Source organism: Talpa europaea, assembly GCF_964194135.1.
Source record: "Talpa europaea genome assembly, chromosome: 2".
In the NCBI taxonomy this organism is placed as follows: Eukaryota; Metazoa; Chordata; class Mammalia; order Eulipotyphla; family Talpidae; genus Talpa; species Talpa europaea.
This window is the reverse complement of record NC_140068.1, coordinates 57,481,969-57,509,907: the sequence shown is the minus strand read 5'-3', so window position 1 is coordinate 57,509,907 and position 27,939 is coordinate 57,481,969. Positions and strand designations below refer to the sequence as shown.

Genomic DNA, 27,939 nt, shown 5'->3' with positions numbered 1-27,939 from the left:
GCAGCTGGACAGAATGAACCTGAGTTCCTGAATGTCCCTTAGATTCCCTTAGGGAATCTGCTCCGTTGTTCACAATCACTCACATTAGCGCTATTAGATGAAAGAAACTATTTATGTCACTTAACTTCAGAGGTTTTGCCATAGCAGCTTTAACTCGTCACCCCAACTAACATAATTTTCCTTCTTTGAAATTCAGTTCTAGTATATGTATTCAGTTTCTGCACTTGGTTGGGAGTTCAAACAGAAAAGGATACCATATTATCACAATATGTGTGATTCTTGAGTTTAGATAATAAACACCAATTATTTAAAATTGAAGTAATGCTATACACTATCTAAAGCAGTTACTTTACAGGTAGGAGTCTGACTAATGAGAGACACCACTTTTCTCTGGCAGTGTCACAGGTATACAAGTGTCAAGCCTTCTGCCCACTGCACTCTATTGGCAGATAGATCAGAACCCTAGAAAGGGATCCTCCCAGTGTCAAAGACTACTCAGAGGAATTCTGAGCATCCAAGGGGATAATAGGAGTAGTATACCCAGTAAAGCCTGCCAGCCAGGGATGGAACTCACACTCCAAACTCTTGCCTCCCCATACCTCTTCCTTGGCGTACTTGAGCTTATATTCCTTCTTCACTGCAGGGTCGAAGCGTGCCTGGGGAAGCCAGGTCTGAATCTGGAGCAAGCCAAGGCTCACCCAAAGGCTCCCACGCCGGGCTGGCTCAGGCAGGTCCTGCTTACTCTCTCCTTCCCCAAATAAGTGGCGCAGGGACGTGAGCAAGAGGCACAGCAGTTCTTTGGGCAGAGCCTCCTGCTCAGCCATATCCCCAAGAGTCTGGCCCACATGCTGGAAGGCGTGGCTGTCCCCAAGCAGCAGCCGCTCACAGTTCTGCATGTACTCCTGCTGCCGGGGCTCAGGAAGCAGGTCTGCTAAGCCCACCAGGTGTCGGCACAGCAAGAGCCCCTGGAGCTGGGAATCAGTGCGTCTGTCGGGATGATGAGTAAACAGGGCTTGTACACATCAAACAGAACTCTTTCTTCAGAAAATGACAAGGCAGTCTATTCTATAATATTTGAGAGTAAGCTTCTAGTCTCATACAAACTTATATGGTATTCCAACCACCATTCTCTTGATGATAATATGCTGAAAATTGACAAAGGAACTGGCCAGCTCTTAGTAAAGACTATCATGAGCTGAAAACCTACTGATTCAGCCTTGCCTTCACCCACCAAAGAACTAGCCACCGCCCCAAAGGAAGGGAATACCTGAACTCTGCCACTGAAGGAACAGTCATGTTGGTCCAGAGCACTGAACTGATTTCCTGGAGTTGCTGGGCTCTCTCAACCCACTCTCCCAGGGTGACATGTGAGGATGACAGGATGGGAAGGCCGCTCACATCCCAAGGACTTGCTCTGCAGCTGCTGGTCAAGACTTCAAAGCAGCACTTGGAAAACATGGCTCTATTGAGACTGCCAGGGCCCTGCGAAGAGACAGGAGTCAAGTAACTTTTAGAAATTATGTCATGGACTCAGGGGAAAAAATAACAACAAAAGCAAAATTAACAGGCAACTATAAATCAGAGACATTCTGCAGGGGACGGGGAGGGAGAGGGACCAAAACAGGAGGGAAGAGCACAAGAGACTATGGCAATAGTGCATGGGTGAATTGGTGGTGGGAATTCAATGGGGACTACACTTGAGAGGAGAAAGCAAACACTGCACAAAAATGAACAATGATTAAATGGTGCTGGGAAAACTGGACCTCCACATGCAAGAAAATGAAAGTAGACCATTACCTCTCACCGTGCACAAAAATCAACTCAAAATGGATAAGAAACCTGGACATAAAACCTGAAACTATAAAATATATCTCAATAACATCTTTAAAGACTCATCACCCAAAGCAATGATAGTGAAGGCAGAGATAAACACCTGGGATTAAACCAAACCGAAAAGCTTCTGCACTGCCAAAGAGACATTAACCAAAACTGAGACACTTGGGAAAAAAATCTTTGCACTCCATTCAACTGATAAGGGACTGATCACAAAGATATACAAAGAACTCACATGGCTCAACAAAAACAAAATAAACAATCCAGTCAAGAAATGGGAAGAAGAACTTGAAAGACATTTCTCCAAAGAGGAAATGCAGATGGCCAACAGGCATATGAAAAAATGTTCAACATCCCTTACATCAGGGAAATGCAAATCAAAACCACATTGAGATATCAACTTATACCAGTAAGAATGTCACATATCAAAAAAACAAGCAACAACAAATGTTGGTGAAGGTGTGGTGAAAAAGGAACTCTCCTACATTGCTGGTGGGACTGCAAACTGGTCCAACCACTATGGAAATGCTAAGGAAAGCATTTTAAACTTTATGAATTTCCCATATCACTTAACATGAAGTATCTTTTTTGAAGGTACACTAATATCCTGCAGAAAAGAAAGTACTGTAATCACTACTTCATATTCTAGGAATGTTTACTACTAGATTTGTTGAGAATTTTTCCTACTACCACCAAACACTTTAATGATTTTATGCCAACAAACCTTCAATGTGGAGTCTAAAAGGGATTTGGGCATATCTCTTGGCTGCACACAAGGCAGAGGGCTCCAAGTTAGCCAATACTCTGGATTTGTGGTCACAGTACTGCTCCAGAAAGACATAAATGTGGAATTAAATAACTCAGGCCACAAAGAAACGATTTCCTCGGTAGATACCTAGCGATAAAAGAATAATTATATTAAAGAACATTTGACAAAGATTCCATAAATCAAGTCATAAAATCTCTTGTCTTGGAAGACTCATGTAAAGCTAACATGGGGTTTACGGACATTAACTATAATGTTTCTCATTTCCTGTCACCCTAGTCATTTACCCTGTTTATAATTTTAGGAAACAGATCTACTTTCTTAACACTTAATGAGATAAACCCCTGGTAGGAATTTAAAGTTAAATTTGGGCCTCCCTGGTACCACAGGGAGTTAAGACGCAACCTATGAAGCTATCCACAGCCACTGCAGCATAAGCTCGATCCCCAGCCAGGGAGTTACCCACATGGTGCAGCAGACCTCTCCTGACTCACCCGCTGCTCTCCTCAGCAGAGTATTTCAGTCGATCTGCCTGTTCTGTTCCCCACTCTGTCTCCGGTGAATCCTCTCACCCCCCCCAACTCTGGCCTGTACCCCAATTCTTGTATGCACAAATAAATCTTTAAAAAAAAATAATAAAAATAGAAAGTCAACAAGAGATGTGGATAAAACACTATTTTAAAAATTAAAGACTACAATAATGAAGCTACATTAATTAAAGTTTACCAGAATTCACAAAAGCAGTTATTCTGGAGGGGAAAAGTAAAACCATCTCACAATATATTTTAGAGCAAACAAAAATATACTTTCATTTAACTTGAAACTGAATATAAGGACTCTGTGGTAAGAGTTGTAAAATACCTACATAATTACTGTAAAAGAATACTAAAAACTTGGGCCTCCCTGGTGGCACAAAAGTTAAGCATCAGCACCATCTTAGTGGAAGCTATCTGTAGCCACTGCAGCCCAAGTTTTATCCCCAGCCAGGGAGCAACCCACATGGTGCAGTAGATCTCTCCTGTCTCACCTGCTGCTCCCCTCAGCAGTATATTTCAGTAGATCTGCCTGTTCTGTTCCCCGCTCTGTCTCTGGTGAATCTTCTTAGTTCCCACACCTCTGGCCTAGTACCCCAATTCTTATATGCATAAATAAATAAATCTTTAAAAAAAAATACTAAAAACTCTCCCCTTTTCAAGTTAATTCAGTTAAGGCTGAAGTTTGCAACACAAAGTTCTGAGGTTATAGAAATAAAACAGTCTGTAGCCAAGCTGCCACAGAAAACCTAGTCCACTCAATAGTGAAAAGAAGGCTTACATGGTTTTTGGGGTTTTTTTTTACCTTTGGATGGTGCAGTAAAAACCAAAGCTCTTGAAGCTCTTTTGGAGCAATTGGTGTGTACTTAAGACAAAATGTGATATGATGACGTATCTCTTCATCAATGTGCAGTTCTTGATTTTTGCTGGACCTGTTCCAAAAATAATGAGAATGGGTGTGCTATGGGTTATCAATGCAATGCTAGAAAAAGGCTGTGTGAAGGAGTATGAAACACACAGAAGTTAGAGTATATTTATTTAAAAATGAACAAGCCATTCTACTGAAGAAATACCTAGTAACTTTTAGGGGTGAAATCAAAAGAATCTTCAGAAGGAGCTTTTGCTTTCTAAGGTGGCAAGTGACCTCTCTTTGCTTCAGCAACTATCAGCCTCAAGACAAGATTATGTTTTTGATTCACATACAGGATACATGAAATAACCTAATAAGAAAATAAATGGATTATTACCTTCTCAGACAAGCCTGTGTCATAAAACTGACTGTCATTTTGTACTGCCAAAGCATAGCCAGGTACTCCATCGCAGGCCACAACTGAACCCTCCTGGTGAGTTGGATTAAGGAGGTAAAATTAGGCTGGGGCAGGCAGGAAGCTTCACTTGACTTTTTCTCCAGAAAACCAAGTGAAATTCCTTTGGCTTTTAATTCTAGACATTGAACATTCACAAGATTCTTCAATTTATCTGGAATAAAGACACATGGTATTATAGTGTAGTAGCCAATAATATAGGCTCCAGGTTCCCAACAGCATGAGTTCAGCTTAATCTGAGTTTGACTTTTTACATCTGTTAAATGATGCTATTTAAAAAAAAAAAAATGATGCTATTAGTCACTGTATTGTTCTAATGATAGAATTCAACAATTATTTTTTAGGCTGATGCCTGATTTTTTTTTAATGATAGTGTTTACAAAAAAAGCAAAAAGGGGAAAAAAAGTAGAAAATCTAAAGAAAAACAAAACATATTGATTACAGGGCAGAAGATACTTTCAGAGCATTTGTCAGCTGGCCAACCTCCAAGTATATTACCTGGATTGACATCTTCTACAATATTAGCTGTGAGAACCCATCCCCAGGCCTTTAGGAGACTTTTCTTTAATATCCATTCAGAAGCAACCACTTGGAGACAACTCATATGTTCTTGCCATCCACTCTCTCCTAAAACAGGCAATGGTGGGTCCCTGATGGCAAGGGCTTTGTTAAGGACTTTTAATTGTGAAAAACATTCTACCACCATCTTGTCCTGAAACAACAAACCCAAGAAGAGAAATGAGGTCCTTTGAGGTAAGGAACATATTCACATCTGAAAAAAAAATTTAATGATTTCCTTAATGGTCTAGAAAATACAGGGCATGTTTACTTTTACTGCTCTCAGGAGGTAAGTTAAAACTACCAAGCCTTAACAGCCTCAAGAATAAAGTATAACATTTAGTATTTGTTGAACGTTTAAAAGTTAAGCTTTGCAGGTAAGAATGAGTCTAACTGAATGTCAGTCGCACACTCCAGAAAAACTTATGAAGAGGTCAAATCTTTGTCTTTATTACATGCTTCCAAGACGTACCTTAAAAGGAAATGGTCGTCCCAGAAACTTTTGCAACTTCTTTATACCTGTAAAGCCACCAGTTGGGCTCCCCAAGCAATTCTGAATATGTTCTGAGACGTTCTGAATGTCTTTGTAATATCTTTCAAGAATAAATGGGTAGAAGGAAAGTAAGAAAGGAGAAAATGCTGGGTAGTAAGAAACATCACTTATATTTTACATTTGATTTATATTCACCAAGAGGCTAAGGGACTACACCAAAGTAAAGCTTTAAACAGAAACAAGTTTTAATTCTAACCCCCCTCCTTTTTAAAAAATATTTATTCATTTATGCACAGAAGAACTGGGGTGTAGGCCAGAGGTGCAGGGGGTGAGAGGATTCACCAGAGACAGAGCGGGGAGCAGAACAGGCAGATCTACTGAAATACACTGCTAAGAGGAGCAGCAGGCGAGACAGGAGAGGTCTGCTGCAGCACATGTAGGTTAGCTCCCTGGCCAGGGCGAAAGACTGCAGCAGTGATAGCATTACAATGCTGAGACTTAATCCCTACACCATCAGGGAGGCCCTCTAAACAATTTTCTCTTTAACATCATCAATACTATAGAGATTAACTTTATCATTCTAAATATGAATCTTACTTGTCTTCATGATTCATTAAGAGTTGGGGAATCTGACGGACCAAATGTTTGAAAACCCAGTGCCAGTGAAGAGCAAGCAGGGCAAGGCCAGGGGCATCCACTTTTACTGTGTCAGCCACAGTCCAAAACCGGTCCCGCCATCGCACAGAACCTAAAATCTAAAAACAAAGTAAAAACAAAACTGCTCACAGAAACCAAACAAAACATCAAAGACAAACTATAAGACTGACCCTTGAAAGTAGACTGTAGATGTGACATGCTCAGAAAGGGAGGGGAGGGGCAGGAGGAGGAAGAGTGGGAGAATAGTGACAAGTGGGGAGGAGAGTGCTGTGGACGGTGGTAGAGGACTGTGGGCACTCTGATGGTGGGAAATAGGGTGACCACACCTAAAGGGGAGAAATCCTATTGTGAAAAAATAAACAGCGATGTTTTAAAAAACAAACAAAAACAAAAACCTGCTCACAACATCTCCCAGTAAAAGACAGGACACAGACCTCAACAATTTATCAACATTCAATAAACATGCATCAAGTCTTGCATTTGAGGAATATTTTGGGGGACATTAAGGCAGAGAAGGCAAAGATCTTCCTAGTATCTGAATTCGGAGCTATTAGAGAAAATGGAATTACTGAGTCATAGGTCAGTAGGTGAGTATAGGTGTAATTTTATAAGAAACCACCAACTTGTCTTAAAAAGCAACTGAATTATTTTGTATTCCAACCAGCAGCGTAAGCAAGTTCCAGTTGCTTCACTTCCTTGCCAATACTTGCCACTGTCAGTGGTTTTAATTTCAGCCATTCTATTGGGTGGCACCTTCCTTTGGTTTCATTTTTTTTTTTAAAGATTTATTTATTTATGCATACAAGAACTGGGGTATAGGCCAGAGGTGTCGGGTAGGAGGTGAGAGGATTCACCAGAGAGAGTGGGAGCAGAATAGGCAGATTTACTGAAATACACTGCAGAGGGGAACAGAGGGTGAGACAGAAGAGGTCTGCTGAGCCATGTGCATTGCTCCCTGGCCAGCTGGGGATCAAACTTGTGCTGCAGTGGCTGGAGATAGCTTGACAGAGCTATCTTTAACCCCTGCACCACCAGGGAGGCCACTGTTATGGATTCAATATACCTTTACCTGAAAATTAATAGTGTTGCAGTTTTTCAAGTTCTTATAGTGCATTCATATATTTTCTGAGAAGTATCCAAATTCTCTTGCCTTTTTTTTTTTAACTTGGGTTTTCTTATTATTTGCTTAAATAATTTACATGATTTATAAACACATCTCTTGATGTTCTTATTTTCTTAAAGTTTTCTACTTTGATGAAATTAATTGACTTTCTTCTTTTATGAAGAATCTTATGAAATCTTTGCCTGTCCTTAGATTGTAAAGTTTTTCTCCTGCTTTTTTTTTTTTTTTAAAAAAAGATTTATTTATTTATACAAGCACTGGGGTACAAGCCAGAGGCTCAGGAGGGTGAGAGAATTCACCAGAGACAGAGCAGGATGCAGAACAGGCAGAAGGACTGAAATACACTGCTGAGGGGAGCGGCAGGAAAGACAAGAGAGGTTTGCTGCGCCATGTGGGAATCTTCCTGGCCAGCTGGGAAGCAAACCGGCACTGCAGAGGCTGCAGACAGCTTCACAGCACTGCGCTCAACCAGCTGCGCCACCAGGGAGGCCCATTTTCTCCTTTTTTATCTTTTAGACAGGTCATAGTTTTAGCATTTATATTTAGCTCTACAATCCCTTTCTAAGTAGCTTTTTTATATAATACAAGTTAGGTTAAAAAGGTTCATTTTTGCTTTATACAGACATTTAGTTATTTCATTTTTTTAATGTACTATTTTTTTCCTATTAAATTACCTTTCATTCAGATTAGGGTGGAGGGAGTTTAGGTGAAGAGAATTGACAGTATGTTAGTGTCTACTTCTGAATTCTCCTTGTTTCATTGGTCTATATGTCTACCCTTATGAAAATACTGTTTGTTTAATGTAGTTTTATAATGCAAATCAGGTAATGTGAGTGTCTAACATTCTTGTTCTAATCATGTATTTTTGTTGTAAAGGAGTCACAAGTGATTCCCTTCAGAGATTCCTTAAGTCCAAAGGTAGTTTCATAATAAACCATGCCACAGTGTAAATAAAACCATTTACACTGGTAGTAAAATGGGGGGGTGGAGGAGGAGAGGGAGAATGAACTGGCAAAACTTGTGTTAAAAATGAATGAAGTGGGGCCTCCCTGGTGGTGCAAGGGGTTGAGACTCAACCTATGAAGCTGACCACGGCCACTGCAGCATGAGTTCAATTCCCGGCCAGGAAGCAACCTACATGGCGCAGATTTCTCCTGGATCGCCCGCTGCTCCCCTCGGCAGTGTGTTTCTATCGGTCTGCCTGTTCTGTTCCCCATTCTGTCTCTGGTGAATCCTCTCACACCCCAGCTCTTGAATGCATAAATAAAATAAATCCTTGGGAAAAAAATTTAATGAAGTGAATCATTTCAAGAAAACAATTGAAAAGTATTTCTGATCACAAAATTCAAACTTTCAAAGAAAGTTGGGAGCTTGACAAGTCCCCAAATTAAAGATCTTTCGATTACGGTTTGTGGTCTTTTTTTGTGGGTGTTGACTTTATTAATTTAAAGAATGAAAAATGTCAACATTTAGAAATCTGTTAACTCAGTGAAAATATTTTCCAATTTACCTATGCATTAACTATAAATGCACACAAGGGTCAAAGTCCATCCAAAGTGTAAGCCAATGGACTGATACATGACAAGTTCTATGGTATTTTTTCCAGATTCCACATTATAAGTAATTGTCACAAAACCACCACCTGTCAAGTTATGATACAATATCAAGGGAGAATATTCAAAATTAAATAAGTTGGCTGTTTTACACATTCCTCCCTTTTCCAACCTCATAAGTGTAAGAGGCTGATTTTTCTTTAAAAATTTCAACCCAACCAACATATTGCAACAGACTGAATCTGTCAGTTCAAGAAAACTGAGAAACATATATGATATTCCAACTTCCTTCTGTAAAATCAGGAGACAGAAATGTAAAACAATTCCATTATTTTCATTTTTAAAAAAAAAAAAGTTTTTTCCTTAAAATCAGGATGTTCATATTAACAAGAAATGGGTTTGCTACTGTATTTTTGAAAAAATATATAAACTTTTTAAATTCTCAGACTTCCTAATGCTTCCTAAATGATAGATTCAACCACAAAAACAAAAAAACTCTGTGGGGTTTTTGATAAATTTAAGAACATAAAGAGGTCTTGAAGTCAAAAAATTAAAGACCTGGTACTCTAGTTTACTGTAATTATAGTATTTCAGATTAAAAACTCAACTTAACCATTATATGACAATGATGTCTAAGAATGCTCAAGTGAATTAAAATGTAGCTTAAAATTCCAATGTTCACCAACATGTAAATGACAAATAAAATGTTGTACTCAGTTGATGAAATACTGCTCAGCAATACAAAATGCTAGAAAACACAACAGACCTATAGTAACAAAAAGCAGGCCAATGGACACCTGGTTGGGAGTGGGAGCAGAGAAGATGAAAGGAATTCAAGAAAATATCTTAGATATACTATCTTTAGTGTAGTTATAGTCTCACAGGTGTATACATGTCAAAGCATATGAAATTGTACATTTTAAACACCTGTGTGTTTAAATTGGTTAAATTAGGTGAATTACTCTATTAATCTCTGGACATTTTAAAGCTTCTATAATGCTTTAAAATATATACATATTTATACATACATGTATATATTTTAATTTATTAAAAACAATTAAACTTCTCAAATACTGGATATAAAATAACAACACTGAAGTTAGTCTTGCCCCTAAGAATCTTTGCACCAAGACACAATGCTTTTTTGTCTGAAATAAAACAGGTACATTTCCTCACCTCATTGATGCTGACATCAGACACCACCCCCTGAGAGGACTCTACCCAACGCAGGATCAGTGCGTCAAAAAGTTCAAAAAAGGCAGCAAGGTTGACCACAATTTCATGAGGCAGGCTGTGGTAGCTCTCTGGATCTTAGAGTTGACATAAAATAAGGACATTCTTTCAGATTTATGTTAATATCTGGACATTTTAATTATCAGCTACAATTTAGAACTCAGTGTTATCCCCAGCAGGTCAGTTTTTAAAGGTTGAGATCAGAAGCAAATTCTTTACCTACTATTATTAACTTAGTGGATCAGGCATGTATAGCTACAGACTACTATATTCATGATGTATTAATGAAAAAAAATGAAGTTTTTTGCTTAGATACAAATGAAAACTAAGTGAATGTATGTTTGGATGGAAAACTAACACAAATATGAGAAGATACAAATGAATATACTAGTAACAGCAGTGCTGCAAAAGATGTTTTCAATTTTTACACTTCTATAGTTTTTTCCCCCAAACATGCAGAATCATCTTTTGAATTAAAAGTAAAAAAACATAGAAGAGAGGGGAAAAATCTCTAATCAAAAACTTATGAGCATGTATGTTTCGAGATAACAGACAAGGGTTTCAAGTTCTGGCCCTCCTACTTGCTAGAGATGTAACCTTGAGCAGCACATTTTACGTCATAAGTTTGCTATGGAAAGTAAATGACATCAAGGACATATAAAAAAGCAATTATTACTATTAAATAAGGGAGCAAGCTTAAAATAAGCCCAGGAAATGAAAAGGAATCAGTATGACCAGTGGTGGCTGCTGAATATGTCTCTCAACTTGAGCAACATATGCAATCAGATGCATAATTGAAGACAATGAACAGTAATGTTCTTACCTTTATGAAATTCAAAGGACATTCTTAAAACACTATTTCTTAACTTTTTGCCACCAACAGAAACCAAATTTGCTTCAGTAAAAATTCGTTTTTGCCGGTCAAGATATATAATTGTCCTGAAATGAGATTCAGTAACTTAATAGCTATTGGTCAACAATACTTTTCAATCCTATCCTCTACCTTGGAACCCTTGGGACATCACTGTCCTTCATGGTGCTGTTCCTTCACTGCCCCTGCAAATTCTGGACTAGAGAGATGGGGATGAAAGTGATGAAAACTAAGGTGGGGGGAAAGAGGACAGATGGGAGAAGAATGCTATCTGGGTGGACTACTAGGCTTCACTATTACTCTGCCATGATCTGACAAACCGCACTATGAATTCCTAAAATTGGCTGTCATATAATTAATGTATGGTGTTAGAAGTTACCCAGGGAGGAGGGAGAGGGGGTTTTTAGGGAGCTTCTGATGTACTACAACACACTCATGTGTGAGTTCACTTTATAAAAATTCATCAAAACTGTGTATGCTCGTTATTAAGTGCACTTTTCTACAATGCACATTTATGCCTCAACTACAAATTTATTTTTAAAAGTTTATTACACTGATGACCATTTTAAAAACACTACATTACATTTAAAAAGTGAGGAAAGACCAGATTATGGAGTAACTAAGTAAATTTTCACATCAGTGCCTACTTATGTACCCAAATACTACACGTCTCCAGCATTTGAGAATGGGAAATGACTTGGATAGACGCATGACTGTGGGAAGGACCTCTGAGAGAACAAGTAGGTGAAAATGGAAGGTCCTGGGAATCACAAAATGTAAAGATACGACTAACCCTATGATAAAGGATTTACCATAAATTAAATCCCACCATTAATGTTAAAGTAGCTCTTAAAGCACCTTAATAAATTATCAAAAGCCTGCAAAAATGTTCAGGCTTTTTGATGTCAGTCAGAATTACTTGTCTGAGTACAGAACATGAAGGAGAGGAAGGTAATCATGTCTAACACCAACCATTTCCTAAGTTCAAAAAATTAAACATACACGAACTATATATGACAGTTTTAGAAAAAGTAAAACCTGTGAAGTCAGTGTACAGTGAGGCATACGGTGCCCAGAACAGCAGGCTTCACCTACTTGTTTGCAACGGATTCTAAAAGGGCAAAGAGCTGTTCCGGTTGGTCTGTTTGTGGATCAAAGTCCATGGAATTTCTAATGATGTCCAATGCCTGCATATTCCATCGGGGGTCCAGACGGATCACAAATTCATCTGTTTTTTAAAAAAAAAAAAAAATTTTTTTCAGAGTTTTGGGAAGTTATTGTTGTTTTGGACATTTGCCTAGTAAATTTCAGATGAATATTTTCAGTTTCACTTTGATCACATTTAGTACTGATGGAAAAGATGTGGAACAGGAAAATGCTGGTTTCAGCCCATGATATTGGAAAAAGTAGGGTTCACCAGCTTTTACACTGTTTCTTTTCCAAATAAAAAATGTTTTAAGTTCTAAGAATTTGTTATATTGTAGGATATAAAGGTAATCCCTGTTACAACATCAACATTCACATCAATGCATTTACCTGCCTAGGCCTCATTATAGGTCAGAAAAGGATCCATGAATTTTACCCACTCTTTTACCATTAACCATACACAAAAAGCTAACTTACATGGCAGAAAACGAATACAACTTGCTTTCATTAAGAAAATTACTCAAGAGCCTTATACTTAAAAGCCATTTGTTTCTTAGCATATTATCAGGTTGCTGCTGCCACTTCATTCTACTTTAGTTCAAACTTGGTATTATTCTGTAAAGCAGCAGAAATCAATCCCTGACACTGTCCATGGTTATAAGAATCCAAGGGAGGGAGACAGGACAAAACAATAGGAACATGAACTTAAAAGTGGCTGGATATGGTCCTTGGAGCACTTCAAGTTTTAAAAGCATACATCGCACAATAAAGACTGACAAATGCCTGCTTCGAACAGCAGAGTACAAGGAGGGAAGTCACATCCCCAAGTTCAATAACATTATCTAATCTAGAATTACCCAATTAAAAAGGAAGGTGAAAGTACAGCTAAAATGTTCCAAGAGTTCCAGAGCTCAGCTATATATGCTAAAAAAGGAAACCTGCTACTTTACTCTAGAATTGTTCTCCCAAAGACCAAAATCCTTTCATAAATGTAAAACGATGACTTGGCTCAGCCACAATCTACTACAGTGTTTTGCTCTATAGTTTGATTTCTTCTCACCAATCATCGCATTACCTTTACTATACATAAGGTAACTGGTTCAGCACAAAAGCATCATGCATTCTTTTTTCTGAACCAAATGGCTATGGGTATGTTTCGATCAACATCAAATGAAAATGAAGGTAAGAAATTTAAAAACCCGGGCCTCCCCGGTGGCGCAGCGGTTGAGCGCTGGGTTGCGAAGCTACCTGCGGCCTCTGCGGCGCCGGTTCGATCCCCGGCTGCTCCCCGGCCACCGGAGGAGGATCCCACATGGTGTGCAGACCTCTCCTGCCACCCGCTGCTCCCCTCAGCAGTGTACTTCAGTCCTTCTGCCTGCTCTGCTCCCTGCTCTGGCTCTGGTGAATTCTCTCACCCTCCCGCGCTTCTGACTGTACCCAGTGCATGTATAAACCAAACAAACAAATAATAAATAAATAAATAAGACATGCCTCTAGAAAATTTAAAAAAAAAAAAAAAAAAGAAATTTAAAAACCTGGCTTGTGAAAATGCCCCCATCTTCCTCATTAATGCTTATGTTTAATCAACACTATATTATTCTGTTCCAGTAAATAACATTACTATCTTACTGATTAATAAAAAGGAAATTCTGAATACCTCATATGTTAGGTTGGATGGTTATCTTACCACTGTTTTTGTAACTTGTATCATATCATTAAAGTTTTGTATTTTCTGAAAAAAACTGATTCTCCCTTGTTTTCCCTTTAAGTCAAATACATCAGTTGAAAACTCTTCCTGTTACAATAACATGCCATAGAATGTAATAAGGGACCCTAAAGAAATGAATTTAATTCCCATAATTTTCAAAAAAAGACAAGCAGTATGAATAATGGGCCCAATCATAGGTCAGTTTCTAACCAAACTGGGGTTAAGAGTCCAGTCTTCTAATTCCTATGTTCCTTCTACTATATTATATTTCATAATCCTATTTTATAAACTGAAATACAAAGGAATAGCTTCAACAAACAGGTAAAATTTGCATTTGGATACTGAGTCTTCTTTTAAAAATATATTGTTTGTTATAGTTTAAATTCTTTATTTAAAAAAAAAAAAGATTGATTTATTTATTTATACAAGCACTGGGTACAGTCAGAGGCGCGGGAGGGTGAGAGAATTCACCAGAGTCACAGCGGGGAGCAGAACAGGCAGAAGGAACAAAGTACACTGCTGAGGGGAGCAGCGGGCGCAGCAGGAGAGGTCTGCACACCATGTCGGACCCTCGCCAGTGGCTGGGGATCAAACTGGCGCTGCAGAGGCTGCGGGCAGCCTCGCAGCCCAGTGCTCAACTGCTGTGCCACCAGGGGAGGCCCACAGTTTTAAGTAATTTACCCATGAGCTCCATGGACAAATTTCATAAGCAGTGCTGAGATGGAAATCAAATCAATACATTACCTGTTATGTTTGGTTGTACTATTTTGATGATATTACTGACCCCAGCAGAGAAGGGATTGGAGTAAAAATTCCTGAGAGCTGCAGCACTGGCTTCCAAATGAATCTGTATGGACTCTATGAAGGAAGGAAAAGCAAATGTTAGTATCTAAAGCAATGTTATTCAATCAAACTTTCCACAATGACAAAAATGTTCAGATGCACCATCATAGATGCACCGTCAGAGTAGCCACTAGTCACATGTTAGTGAGAACCTGAAATGTAGCCAGTGCAACTGGGAGTATGGTTTTACTTTTTATCCACATTTTAGTAGCTATATGTGGATAATAGCTACCACAGTACAATGCATATAAGAGTATTAAAAATTCTTGTAACACATAGTTAGACATGTAGCATTTACTTGCCTTACCTACATGTTCTCATAGAGTAGAAAGGCTTGTGTAAACTCAATTACTTTAGCCAGCAAGTTCTACCAACAAATTCTATGTCCTGTACTTTATGACCTATGTGATTCTGTAACTGCTGCTTTTTCCTCTCTTAGGATGAAAAAAGTACAAAGAAATTGTGTGCCAATTTAGAGCACTAGTACTCAAAAAAGATTACATTCTTAGGTACTTTTAAGGGAAATCAATTTACCAGTAGCAACATCTTTTCCAAATAGAATGGCTGTACAAACAATAGTTATACTTCAAAGCGGCAAGATGTTCAAAAAATTGACAACACATTACATCTGTCTTTTAGATTTGATAGAAAGATGAGTAGATCCTCAAATGCTAAGGACTACATCGGGAAAAAAATTTCCCTGGGACACATCTAAAGCAGACATGTTCCTTAATATTTTAACAGCTATACAGTTATGCTAAGTCATAAATTTCCTGGCAGGAGATCTTAAATGTGTAATTTTAACAGGGTAGTCACAGAATAACACAGCTGCTGAGTTACTAAAACAAAGTAAGTGTTCTAAATCCCCTCATTATACAAATGAAGCTTTTCTACTCACCAAGTCCCTGTGGTATATTCTTTGCTAAATGACAAAGCCATTTAACTCTGAGCATCCAATCTTGATTGGTTGCTCTTTCTATAAGCAATTTAACAGCCATGGCCAAAACATCTGGTTCATCAATCCAATAAGCATCCACTTCAACTGCACTGAATTTCAAGCTCTCAGGGTTGGAAGACTGCATAATTTTCTCTAAATCGGACAAGATAAGGGGTTGACTCCTGAAAGTCATTGAAATAGGTGATGTCAGTACTGGAATAAACATATATTTTAAAAATCCAGGAACATAATTTCACAAATAACGGATCAAAGAGATTGTAATGGGAAAAAAATGAGTAACCATCAAAGGAGCACGATAAAAACATTACTAAGAAAAAAATAAAATAACAACCCCAGTAAGGTGCCAGAAAGACACATAAGCTCCAGGTTCCACTCACCTTGCCCAGCTGTTTGTTCTCATGCTCATCCTATTAAGGCAATAAGCTAAGATCTGCCCATCACTTCGAACTATAGAGAGGTGAGAATCTTCCGTAGCAAAAAGAGCAGAGGGTAGAGAATCTGGCCACAATCCCATGGCAAGAATGGAGTTACCCCAGGTTTCATGTGCTTGCAGAGAAGAAACATGCTTCTCCAGTAAAGCCTGAACAAGCTAGAAGGAGATAAAATACATGGTGAACAAGAACCAACATATAAGTGCTAATACCAAAAAGCTAGCAGAGTAATAATAGTTTTCTAAGTTTCATGTGGCTATCTCACAACAACAATCATAAACGTTCTTTAATGTACAACATTACAAGTTAAATTATTTTCCTAGTCATAGACAAGTCTCAAGAAAATAGTATTTATATTTCAGCTGTTTTCCAGAAAAGTCCCAGATCTCTGCTAGAGCATAACTGCTGTGGTAGCCTCTCTTAGGTTAAATTGCCATCAATGAAAAGAATTTCCTCATATTAATTGTACTGCTACAACTTAGAAAACTACTTGCAACACCTCATAGTACCTTCTGGTTTGCTGGTGAATGCTGAGAGGCAACATATGCTTCCCAGCATGCTTCAGAAAAGGCTCTGTCTAAACTCAGCCCCCGCTGCAGGTACTGGACAATGAATACAGCTGTCTGAATTAGAGTTGAAACAGAAGATACTGGAGATCCTAGAAAGAAAAAATATTGTCATCTGTGAGCACTATATTCTATAAAATCTCCAATGAAATAAATAAATCTCACCTTTCCACTCAGATCCACCCAAATACTTATTTTAGAAAGTCTTCTATTAAGTGGACTCTAGGATCTCACTAGCACACAATGAACTCACAGGAACATTCATATACCATCTGTCCCTCCTTTCTCTCTCTGCTTATCAGTACTGATATTTTCAGGAAATAACCAGATGATTCATTTGTAAGTGAGATAAAACCTGATCACATAGACCCTTAATCTAAAGTTGACACAATGAAGGTGGCAAAAAGCATACAAAAATCACTGGCTTTGAAAACCAACAGATCTACTTTCAAGTTGTAGTTGTCATTACTAAATAAGATCTCAGCTTTGAGTTACTCAACTTCTCTGAGACGTATTTGTAAAATGGGAACACTGGACCTAACATATACTGGTTACTTAGTAAATAGTTTTCATATTATCATGTTGCTGTTCTGTTGCTCTTCCTTGTATATTACAAAATTTATAAGTACCAACTAACAGTTGAAAGTTACTGCTTTATTCCACCTTCAGGAGAATCAATAATGGCCTGAAATTATGAGGTACAAACTATCGAGAGTAGTATTTTTCCAAGTGCAGGCCTCCAAGTACATCCATGAGGATTACCCAGGTACCTTCTTTAAAATGCATTCATGCACCGGATCCAGACCCACTGAACTTAAATCTCTTAGAGGAAGAAAGGTACCAGCATAGCTACATTTTTAACAGGCTTTCCTGGTAATTTTTACTTCTGTGTACACTAAATATAAAAACTCCCTAGTGGTTAATGAAACATGCATTTCTATAGCATAAAACTCTGCAAGGAGCTCTAGGAGTCAAACACTTTACCTACAACGGTGCTTTGTGTTTCTGTATGTAGAGCCAAGAGAGTGTCACACACATGATCCCCCACCAACCCAATGCTGTGCAGCAGAACTTTCAAATCCAGGTCATCTGGGATGTTCCCATCCCCTTCTCCTGAAATGTAGATTTCTAGTCCACGATTTCTCATGGCTCGAGATATTTCTCCATGAACAGGATCCATTGAAAGAAAAAGTCTAGCAACATTGCAATTCAAAAGGAAAAAGTATTAAAATCCCAGTACAACCAATTGTGCAGCTCAGCAGTAACTTGTAAGAGCAAATCCTATGTTGCTCATCTTGCTTAACTTTGCATCAATACAGCAAATCATTTTCTTTAAACTTAACTTTACTTCCCAACTAAGAATTGTATGTTGAGTGTACCTGTCTTTAGTGCTAAAAACTTTAAAATTCTTACTTTCAGATAGTACTCAATCAGGCAGTGGTAATTTTTCATTCTAACCCACATATATAGAGCAGAAAAAGGAGCAGTGTATTCTGAAATAGCTAGTTTCACCTATTCAATGCCCATCAAGATCTCCACCTAATGGCTATCTAACATGGAACACATATCTCCAACACTAAAAGTTGATTTCCTGCTAACCCTCCCATCCAACATCAAATGTGCTCCCTTACCAGGCCGCCCTTCTCAATGAATGACATCCCCATTAACTTAAGCCCAAAACATACGTGTCATCCTTGCTTCCTCTTTTTCCCAACCCTTATTAAGTCCCACTAATTTGACCATGTTAGGCTAAGCTATCATTATTTCTTGCCTGAATAAAGGCAAAGGCTTATCGAAGTGGTCTCTCTGGTTTCATCTTTAACCATCAACCCAAAGCAAGGACTTCACTTCATGTGTTTACTGCTTTGCCCCAGTGTCTCCCCAGTGCTTAGCAAAACTAGAGCCTGAATAATAAACTGGATTAATGAATGAGTGAACATGCTTATATGACTGACCATTTTCATATGTCATATGACCCCATTTATATTAGGTAAGAAGGTTCTACCAAATGTTTACTTTTGCTGTCGGATGCTTAGGCAGAACTTAAAAGGCATAAATACCTGAAATTGGGATTTGGTGTTATTGTGGGAGTGGATCCATCTATCATTCCTCTCTCACTAACAGTGAGGACGCCTCCAGGTTCAAGCAAAGCATTCAAACGGTCCAGCACTGATGGGCTGCAGAGAGAATTCAAAAGGTGGACAGGCTCACATGTTTTCACTGCACAAGCCTCCCATTGCTCTTGAACCATATCTTCCTTTCAGCATGGATCACTCTCCATATGGAATTAAGATCTCTTTCAAGAGTAGATCCCCCATATATTAATTTTGAATCCCCTAAGGCACACAGTCCAGAAAAAATACACAAAACATTTGAGCAAGTAAATGGAATTAAGGAAACAGTCAATGATATTAAAGCAAGCAGTAAGAAGTTCTCTTTCCCACCCCCAACCTCCCAAAATTACCCAATCCATTTAAAGGTGAATGAATTTTAATTTGAAACATTACGATAAAAATAGTTCCAGGTACAGAAATGCTTTATCTGACCTATAGCAGCTCCTCCTGTGCTAACTGCATCAGCACAGCAGTTTTAGACTTCTCCTGTCCTTTTCCTTACTTTAGAATAAAAACTGATAAGCACTCATCACATTGACTAAATGTTTGCCCTGTGCTAAGTCTCCATTTAAAAAATCTGCACTAAAAAATGATTCCAGGGCCTTCCTGGTGGTGCAGGGGGTTGAGCACAGCGCTGTGAAGCTGTCTGCAGCCTCTGCAGTGAGCACAGTGCTGTGAAGCTGTCTGCAGCCTCTGCAGTGCGGGTTTGATCCCCAGCCAGCCAGGGAGATACCCACATGGCACGGCAGACCTCTCCTGTCTCATCTGCTGCTCTCCTCACAGTGTTTTCAGTCTGTCTGACTGTTCTGCTCCCTGCTCTGTCTCTGGTGAACCTTCTCCCCCTCTGAAACTCTGGCCTGTACCCCAGTTCTTGTAAACATAAATAAATCTTTTTAAAAAAAAATGATTCCAACAAAAGGAAAAATTATGATGTTAAATAAAAGGTCTAATTCAAAGGATATTAGCTGGGAAAGTCATCAATTTTGTTAACTTTCAGTTCAGCTCAAAACTATCACACAGAACTAAATCCTGCAGCTGTCTGGATGACTCACTACCACTGTTTTTTTCAGCTCACAGAGAAAGGTATAGAATATAGCTGAGGATGAGTTTCTAGTTAAGAAAACAGTGGAAGGTCTCCCTGATGGAGCAAGGGGTTAAGCACAGCAATGTGAAGCTATGTGCATCCTCTGCAGCACCTGGCCTGCCAGGGAGCTACCCACATGGTGCAGCAGACCTCTCCTGTCAAGCCCACTGTTTCCCTCAGCAGTTTATTTCAGTCAGTCCGTCTGTTCTGTTTCCACTCTATCTCTGGTGAATCCTCTTAACACCCGCCACCCTGCACCTCTGGCCTACACCCCACTTCTTGTATACATAAATAAATCTTTTACAAAAAAACACACAATTTCTACCCAATTACTACTTTAACAAGTATATCCCAAATTTCAATCCAGCCCATTAGTGATTAGGCATGAAGTCCTTACTTGCAGAAGTTAACATTGTCCATCAGAAGCCAGTCTCCAGACTTGAGGGCATGAACTAACATGCTGTCAACCCATTCAAATGTGCCGTGGCTATGTCCACTGGCTGACTGCATAAGCTTCACCCCAAAGCTTCGGAATTCATCCACTAGTTTGGTAAACTCTGAAATGTCACATTCATAGCACTTAATTTCAAGCCATGGCAATCAAAAAGAAACAAATTAGCTTAGTTACCAATTTCCTGTTTGCTTTGTTTAGTATCACCAATTCTAAATACTTTATATCAGGTTCATCTTACTTCCTAAGACAAAGATTTCCAGGTACTGGTAGTACATAATCATTAAATACTAAAAATTATGGGTATTATATTAAAAAATATATTACTTGTAAATGGCACTGTGTCAATAATAAATGTTTGATACATACATACCTGCCTTAGAATATGAGTTGATTTTATTGTTGAGTCTCTGCATAAGCAGTAATACTGCTTCCAGCTTGTTGACAACCTCCATTGTAACATCTTTACCACCTTCTCCAAGACTCTTGGGCTTATAGGTCAGAAGAAAATGACTCCAAGCACGAAGCACTACTTCTGCATCATCAGAACTGATAAGGAAGCTATCTCTTAGCAGTGCCCTTACAGTGCCCTCCACCTTCTCCAGCAGTTGCCTCCAAGGCCGTATAAGATCAACCTACAATTTTCAGAGCACACGAACTCCACATAGTCATTGGCCAAAGTCAAAGAATACTGCTATAACCAACACAGAAGACTATCAATCAGACCACAGATTGTTTTTGCCTACAAATGTGAAGGCAATCCCATTACCTGCTCAAATCCTCCCAAAAGCTCTGTAGTGTCCATTGCACTATTCATAGCCATGATCTTCAATGTGTGACCGGTAAGGTGTGCCAGAAGCTGGACCAAGCTAGTCTTGCCCACAGAAGCTGGGCCCACAAGGATGACCATCCAGCTCATCTGTACACACTTCATAACTGACTCCAGAGACTGTAAGGACTGGTGTAGAAGCAATAGGGGACGGCGGGATGGGGGTGGTACATAGCTGCCACGGGAAAGGACTGCATGGCCCAGCTGAAAAAGACACGACCGTGAGATTCACAAGCGTGTCTACAAATAGAAGAAACCATAGAAAACTGTGAAAGATTACTCTAGTATTACCTGAACATCATAAGGAGTGATGTGAAATAATCTGGTTCCCATGTATGGCTTGGAATTTGAACCAAATACATCCTTAAATACATCAACAACCTAAAGGAAGAAGAATGTGCAATCAAAATACAAATCAGTACATGCCCCCTTGAAGGCATTCTTCTAGGAAATGTGCACAGCAGTATAACTCATAATATTCTGAGAACACCAGTCACTATTTCCTCATTCTTTTGAATTTTCTTTTATATAAAGGATAGACTACATTTGTTTACTTCTTCAGAATGAAAGCAAATTTAGCCTCAAAATATTTGAGATTCCATGAAAATGCACCATAATTAAAATAAAGACACAGATACGATGGCAAATCTAAAAATGAAAGCTAAATTTGCATTCATCATTCAAGAAACCACCTAAAAAAAGAAGGTAGAAGAGACTGGGTAATATGAAGATTATGAAGAACAATGTCCATGTAATTATAAACATCTACTATGTAGCAACCATTGTATGAGGTACTTTAATCGATTATTTCTGATCATTGTAGCCTTGCAAAATAAGTATTGTTTCTGTTTATGGTCAGGCATAAAAGGATTCACAGGAGTTATAGGACTAGTTCATATGGTAATTACATATACATTTTTTAAAGATTTATTTTATTTATTTATGCATACAAGAACTGTGGTGTATGCCAGAGGTGCAGAGGTTAAGAGGATTTCCCAGAGACAGGCAAATCTACGGAAACACACTGCTAAGGGGAAGCAGCGGGCGAGACAGGAGAGATCTGCTGTACCATGTGGGTTAGCTCAATATGGGTTAGCTCCCTGGCTGGGATCAAACTCATGCCGCAGTGGCTGATGATAGCTTGACAGCACCAAGACTTTAACCCCTGAGCCACCAGGAAGGCCCCAACAGGTAAATTATTTTAAATCAAAGTCAGTTTGACTCCAGAAATACAATATCTTGGATAAATATTTATGTAGAAATGACAAGCAAAGTTTATCCTCTAATCAATAATTTACATTCAGTTATATATTTTGTTAGCAGGAATACAGTTAGAAGACTTACTGTTAACACTATTTTTCCTCTGAATGCATTTTATAAATTTAAGAGGAGTTACGAGGCAGGGTGAAAGTTGTGTGAAAATACTTTCAGTTCACAGAAGCAGGAAAACTGTTTTAACAAAACAGTAATAACTATATAAGTCATTGTACAATGGACTGAAGGCAGAAAATAAAATAAATAGATAAAACCATAAACAGTGTCAAACATAAGTCCAAAAGCAGCACAGGAGAAAGTGTTCTTGTCACCTCTCTCTGGGTCCAGACAATTATTTAAATATTCCATTTTAAATCATATAATCTCTTTTACCTGATAATCTACCAAAGGGTTAACATTACAAATTCTTTCACTGACTAGCGGGCTTATGTAGTTTCATAAAGTCAAAATCAATTTAATTGAATGTTCCCCATTATAACCTTTCTTCTTACATTATCTTTTCGAACATTTTTTTCCCTGAGAAAAGTACTCTATTTGGAGGAGTGAAGGAAACCTTCCACACCCTGCAGTGACCTGTCTAACATTAATTACCCTATTGGGGGGGGGAGGGCAATGGCTGGTGATAATAAATACACTGTAATTACTAAGCTGCTGGTATATAAACATTATTATCAATAATAATGGAAAAACAGGGCCTCCCCAGTGGTGCAGCGGTTGAGTGCCATGCTGCAAAGCTGTTCGGAGCCTCTGCAGCGCCGGTTCGATTCCCCGCCAGCCAGGGAGAACCCCACGTGGCGCAGCAGACCTCTTCTGCCTTGCCCGCTGCTCCCCTCAGCAGTGTCTTTGCTCCATCTGCCTGTTCTGCTCCCTGCTCTGGCTCTCATGGATTCTCTCACTCTCCTACGCTTCTGACCTGTACCCCAGTTCTTGCATAAAATAAATGAATCTTTAAAAAAAATGGAAAAACATATTAGTTGAACATTTTCCCCTAATGACTATAAGCCACTGCTTATAATAAATGAGTTATTAAAATCTAGGTAGATTCTATACACCATATAAAAAGGGCATTCAGCAACATAATGGAAGGTATGTGAAAACCGTATTTGGCAAGGATTAGCCAAATCTTCACATTTCAACAGGAGGACACTGCTTCTAAAACATATGTATATTAACTAATTTGTTTTTAAATAGTTGTGATGTAGAAAAGAGCAACGAAGTGGAAATCTCAAGGCTGGCCAGCAGGCTTTCCCACTTGCTCCTGTTGGGTCTCTGGAACTCTGAGTCCTGGGATCCTCACCTATAAGAGGACCTGGTGCAGCTGTTGTGAACAGTCAGTGAGAATGGACTATAAATATCATTTAAAAAAGCAAAATGCACACAATTACAGCTTCATCAGCTGGGAATTCTAGTGTCACTTTCTATGAATAGGTATTATTGTTTTCATTTAGATACAGAAAATCTGTATCATTTATTTATACTTTATTTTTTAGATATTTACTTTATGCATACAAGAACTGAGGCCAGAGGTGCAGGGGGTGAGAAGATTCACCAGAGACAAGAGTAAGGAACAAACAGGCAGACTGACTGAAATACACTGCTGAGGGGAGCAGCGGGCGAGACAAGAGAGATCTGCTGTGCCATGTGGGTAGCTCCCTGGGAGACCAGGAAATCGAACTTGTGCTTCAGAGGCTGCAGATAGCTTCACAGTGCTGTGCTTAACCCTTTGCACCATCAGGGACGCCCTATTTATACTTTATTAAAAAAGTTATTTAACTGAGATGTAAATACACTGTACAAAAATGAAAAATGAAGTAAAAAATATATAAATAATAAAATGTAGTTCCAAATTTAAAAAGGTTATTTATACTTTATCTATTTATGCTTATAAATTTTAAATATTTTGTAACTTGACCTTTAAAAACAGAAACTTTCCTCTTCTATTGGAGACTACCTATCTCCTCCTGCTGCTCCCCCTTGTGCCTTGAAAGATGAAGATGACCCAGTTCTTTACTGCTGGAGGCAATACTGTTTTAAGATGGTCTGCAACCATGGTAATTTAGATGGATAAGTAATCATGGTGATTTAGGTGGATAAGCAGTATGTCTCCTCCAAAGAAAGACTCAAGATATATAACTGTTAGATTATGTGTTTTTTGTTTTTTTTGGGTTTTTTTTTACTTTTAATTCTGAATTTCCAAGCAGTTCTACAGGTTAGTATTATGAGTGAATATGCCCATTCTCTCCCTTAAGAAGAAATCAATTTTCAAAGAGAAAGAAACTCAGAGCGCAAGTGTTAAGCTCACCTTTTCTTTGTCTTCCCTGGTTCTCATTCTTTCACCATAGACCAAAAACACATGCTGACCAGGATCATAACACCCCGGGGACTGGTCAACCAGCATCAACTGACACCAGCGGAAAAGATCACGGAGGTTGAATTCCCAGGGTCCTCCTTTTTGCCCCCATTTCTTCTCGACAGTTACTTCATGATCAATCTAAAATGAAAATACTGTTAATGGGAAACATGGCCCACCAGTGGGCATTTGCAGTAAATACTATTGTATTTACTGATACAATCTGAAAGAGAAATTAATAACAACAAATGTGATACAATCTGAAAGAGAAATTAATAGACTGGATTCAGATGTCTCTTCCCAACCTAGACTTACAAGTGCCAGGGATAACCTAAAAAGATTAAAATCAATACACACAATAGAAGTGAAATAATGTAACTCTCAAATGAGCTTACTTTTTTTTTTTTTTAAAAATACACTGCTGAGGGGAGCAGCGGGCGGCAGGTGGGACCCTCACCGGTGGCTGGGGATCAAACCAGCGCCCCAGAGGCTGAGGGCAGCCTCCCAGGCCAGCGCTGAACCATTGTGCCACCAGGAGAGGCCCAAATGAGCTTACATTTATACAAACTTTGGAATTATAAGTGATTTATTTTTAGAGAAGCTGGTAATTTGATAGCATCCCATATGGAGAAAAAGGTGGGTCAAAAAGAGGAAAAAACAAAACTAATAATATAAGTAGGTACTTACTTGATTGTTGAAAGCAACCATTTTCTTAACAATATTTTTGTCAATAGCTGGAAACAAAGTACCAGCAATGAACTCCATGTCAATTACTGAAAGGGGATCCACAAAGACCTAGAAAAACCAAAAATAATGTGAGGAAATGCCATTTTTCCTCTCTTCCATACACCAGAAAGGAGTACCATGTCTCGTTATGTAAAATTTTTATTTAACACCAAAATAACAAGGCCTCCGTTTTTTAATGTATGCATGTACATAAATGTATAAATGTAAGTTATATAAAATGTATATGAAATATATATAAAATTTTACACCTGTATAAAATTTAGTTACATAAAATCTTGCACTTTAGAATAACGAATCATAAAGTCTTTGAAATAAAGAGCAACACAGGTTTCTCTTTACAGTTCCAATCTAGTGAATTAAAGGAAAAAAAGATATATGTGATTTTTTTAAAAATATATATGCTTTGTTGTTTTCTTAACTTCCTATGTACTTGTATTATGTAAAATGCTCAAAAATTTCTGGATGGTAGGTATATGAGCATTCACCATAAAATTTGTTTGACTTTTCAATATGTTTGAAATATCTCATGAATAAATGGTCTTAAAAAATACTCAGAAAATTCTTAAATACCAAAGGACAAGGACATTAAGGAAAGTGAACATAGAGGTATTTCCAAACCTCTAGCCAAGCTTTGAAACATAGATGTTAAAACAAATAAGTATATGTGTGTGTGTACTTACACACACACCTCTCCTCTGCAAGTAGAATAAAGGTAAAGGAAAAAAAAAATACCAAGTATTAGTGATTCACTTTGGAATGGAGAATACTGAATCTTTCATTCTTCATGGTAGTTTCCAGTTTTTTCTCATTTTTCTTTAATTAAAATATATATTTCATTATAAAAAGATTGTAATATTTTAACTGATCACACAAACACTTAAAAAAAGATGAGAGACTGATGGATTTTGGGTACTTTGATGATAGAACAACCACAGTAACCACACCTGACAGGAGAAATCATATATTCTCCAAAGATGTGTGAGAGAAAGAGCTAAATTTAAAAAAAAAAAAAAGGCAACACTAACCCCTTCATGAGTGCCCTGCTCTAAACAAAAAGAGGTCAGAGTGGCCTTATGCAATAAAATCCTGAAGAGTATGGTGACCTTACTTTCCCTCCTTCAACTGGTAATATTCCAAGACCCCAGGGCATAGATAAAGGGATTCACATGAAGAGAAATGATATTGGGAATCAGTCACATTAATATTCATCATATAAAGACATGAAATTGAGAAGCAGATCATTAAACTGATCCTTATTCTCACAGTGAACTTGCTAATAGTGATGTGTCAAAAGTTTTTTCCGGGCAATCAACCCCTATAGTCTCTGAAGCAAACAGTAAATCTTACCTGAGTGAATCTGTTAAGGAAAGATCTGGGCAAGCCCTTCCTTCCACCTCCTTGTTTGAAAGGATTTTGACATCCAAAAATCTTTGTCTTTTCATGTTGCACTTGAAAGCTCATTCCTAACTCAGGAACATAGATTTCTCCTCGGTGGTCAAAACAAGCATTGAGTCCTTCTAATACAGACTGAGAAGCCAGGTTAAGCTATTTCGAGAACAAAGAAAGTTGATATATTATATGTACTCTTTAACAATAAACAAAGGAATAATACATACAAACGTAAGATAATATTTTCAGGAAGAGGGAGCTCAAAAAGCACTTACTTACTGGTAATTCTATTTCTTCAGTTGAGAGATGGGGTGATGTATTTTCTATTATTTCATAGATATGATATAGATTTTGACTATACAAACTACTAATATTTTAAAGTAAACTGAATATTCAGATTGTATTTTTTAAAACAATTAAAATCTTTTTAAAACAATTAAAATCTCTAAAATTAAATTGTATCAATTAGATGCACCTATGTTGACATATCCTATAAACCATAGCTAAAACAAATTTGCCAATACACAGATTTTTGCCGTGGGATTTTTTTCAGAGATGACATAAAATAGCTCCTTATGTACTTAAACGGCAACCCTTGTCCACTTTGGTAGGAATGTATACTGGTACAGCCAGCAGCCACTATGAAAATCTGTATGGAGATTTCTTAAAAAATTAAGAAATACCCTATGATTCAGGTATTCAACTTTTGGGTATTTAGCCAAAGAATACAAAAAAACACTAATTTGAGAAGAAGGATGCATCACTAATGTTTACTGCTTTATTTATAATAGCCAAGATATAAAAACTGTCCATTAATGGCAAAAGATGTGGTATACACACCTCCTCCTCCTCAGCTATTAAAAAAAAAAATTAAATGTTGCCATTTGCAACAACATGGATGGACCTTGAGGGTACAATGCTAAGTGAAACAAGTTAGATTTTACTCATAGGTAGCATGTAAAAAAACAACAAACTCTTAAATACAGAGAACTGATGGTTACCAGAGGGGAAAGAGATGGGGAGGTGTTACGGGTGAAGCTGGTAGTCAAGGGGGTCAATTGTACAGTGATGAATGGAAACTGGACTTTTGGGTGGTGATCAAA

General features: G+C 38.1%; 1 protein-coding gene across 3 annotated transcripts in view; it reads right to left on the bottom strand.

Moving 5' to 3' along the window:
- Positions 1 to 27,939, bottom strand: part of MDN1 (midasin AAA ATPase 1) — a gene marked incomplete at both ends in the record, with an annotated part of 130,774 nt that overhangs the window by 43,055 nt on the left and 59,780 nt on the right. For all 3 annotated transcript variants that reach the window (XM_084227907.1, XM_084227908.1, XM_084227909.1), the window contains 24 exons: positions 600 to 987; positions 1,268 to 1,482; positions 2,558 to 2,728; positions 3,938 to 4,064; positions 4,380 to 4,611; positions 4,956 to 5,169; positions 5,488 to 5,608; positions 6,106 to 6,263; positions 10,018 to 10,151; positions 10,898 to 11,013; positions 12,041 to 12,173; positions 14,544 to 14,657; positions 15,541 to 15,761; positions 15,978 to 16,189; positions 16,541 to 16,689; positions 17,582 to 17,790; positions 18,658 to 18,774; positions 20,193 to 20,352; positions 20,620 to 20,881; positions 21,016 to 21,279; positions 21,367 to 21,456; positions 24,653 to 24,841; positions 25,388 to 25,495; positions 26,795 to 26,992. In XM_084227907.1, the coding sequence (XP_084084033.1) occupies positions 600 to 987; positions 1,268 to 1,482; positions 2,558 to 2,728; positions 3,938 to 4,064; positions 4,380 to 4,611; positions 4,956 to 5,169; positions 5,488 to 5,608; positions 6,106 to 6,263; positions 10,018 to 10,151; positions 10,898 to 11,013; positions 12,041 to 12,173; positions 14,544 to 14,657; positions 15,541 to 15,761; positions 15,978 to 16,189; positions 16,541 to 16,689; positions 17,582 to 17,790; positions 18,658 to 18,774; positions 20,193 to 20,352; positions 20,620 to 20,881; positions 21,016 to 21,279; positions 21,367 to 21,456; positions 24,653 to 24,841; positions 25,388 to 25,495; positions 26,795 to 26,992 (4,302 nt within the window). The remainder of the gene's footprint in view (positions 1 to 599; positions 988 to 1,267; positions 1,483 to 2,557; positions 2,729 to 3,937; positions 4,065 to 4,379; positions 4,612 to 4,955; positions 5,170 to 5,487; positions 5,609 to 6,105; positions 6,264 to 10,017; positions 10,152 to 10,897; positions 11,014 to 12,040; positions 12,174 to 14,543; positions 14,658 to 15,540; positions 15,762 to 15,977; positions 16,190 to 16,540; positions 16,690 to 17,581; positions 17,791 to 18,657; positions 18,775 to 20,192; positions 20,353 to 20,619; positions 20,882 to 21,015; positions 21,280 to 21,366; positions 21,457 to 24,652; positions 24,842 to 25,387; positions 25,496 to 26,794; positions 26,993 to 27,939) is intronic.